This window comes from Hipposideros armiger, unplaced genomic scaffold (assembly GCF_001890085.2).
Source record: "Hipposideros armiger isolate ML-2016 unplaced genomic scaffold, ASM189008v1 scaffold_1463, whole genome shotgun sequence".
NCBI lineage: Eukaryota > Metazoa > Chordata > Mammalia > Chiroptera > Hipposideridae > Hipposideros > Hipposideros armiger.
In genome coordinates this window covers 68,132-69,078 of record NW_017732813.1, presented here as the reverse complement: position 1 = coordinate 69,078, position 947 = coordinate 68,132, and the positions used below count along the sequence as shown (strand labels likewise).

The 947-nt window shown below is 33.7% G+C and overlaps 1 protein-coding gene across 1 annotated transcript in view; it reads right to left on the bottom strand.

The window, feature by feature from the left end:
• GINS1 (GINS complex subunit 1) overlaps window positions 1-947 on the bottom strand; it is a 31,156-nt gene that overhangs the window by 13,881 nt on the left and 16,328 nt on the right. The window contains exons 3-4 of the mRNA XM_019633986.1: window positions 740-838; window positions 140-234 (exon numbers count right to left, since the gene is read on the bottom strand). Coding sequence (XP_019489531.1) covers window positions 140-234; window positions 740-838 — 194 coding nt within the window. The remainder of the gene's footprint in view (window positions 1-139; window positions 235-739; window positions 839-947) is intronic.

The window sequence follows — 947 nt, the reverse complement described above, 5'->3', positions numbered from 1 at the left end:
CTCCCCCAATTCCCCAATAAAATCTTTAAGGAAAAAAAAAAAGAAAAAACAAAAAGAGAAATACTAATGAATACTATTATAGAACAATGTCAGAACTTCAGCATTTTCCAAATTCATAAATTTGAACAACAGTGCTAACTTACTTCTTCAGCAGACATGTGAAATCGTAAGGCATTTGGCAAAACACTGCCATATTCCCACCTGAGTGCTCTAATCCGAAGCAATCGGTCATACCTAGGACATTAACAAGGTATTAGAGGCATAACAAAAGAGACAGCAGAAGTTGTTTCGATCAGGAGACTCAAGACTCACAGTAACCTGTATGTACTATGTGGACTTCATTTGGCCCCTGAGGCAAACAAACCAACTGTAAGAAGACATCTTTGGGATAATGCAGAAAACATGAGATGCATACTAAAGTTCAGTGGTAAAATGTCATGATGCACTATAATAGTGTAGCATAAATAAAACAACATAAAGATCATATGGCAAAATGTTAAAAATGGTTACTATTGTATGATGGCTCCATGGAGGTTTCTAACATTATTCTCCCTCGTTTTATGAATATTGCAATTTTTTATAATAAAAAGTTTTAAAGTGGAAAAGAGGAAAATATTTAGAATGCTTAGAGATACAAATCTAAAACTTTCTGTTTTCCATTTTAAATGGTTAATTAGGAAACTGCATGGAAAATGCTCCATTGTTCCCTGCCACCCCAAGCAAAAACTGAGAGGCTTACAGGCATGCTACAATGCAGCGTCGATTTCTTAACAATGAACAGTGTCGAAATTTGATGGTTGGTATCAAATCACTTCGTCCACCTGACTTTGCTTCATTCCTAATAAGGACATTTTAAAAAGAAAAGAACAAATATGTATATTTCAGTATAAATAAAATTTTCAAAGCAAACTAACAACTGACTTACATGCTGTTTTTTATTATTAGAA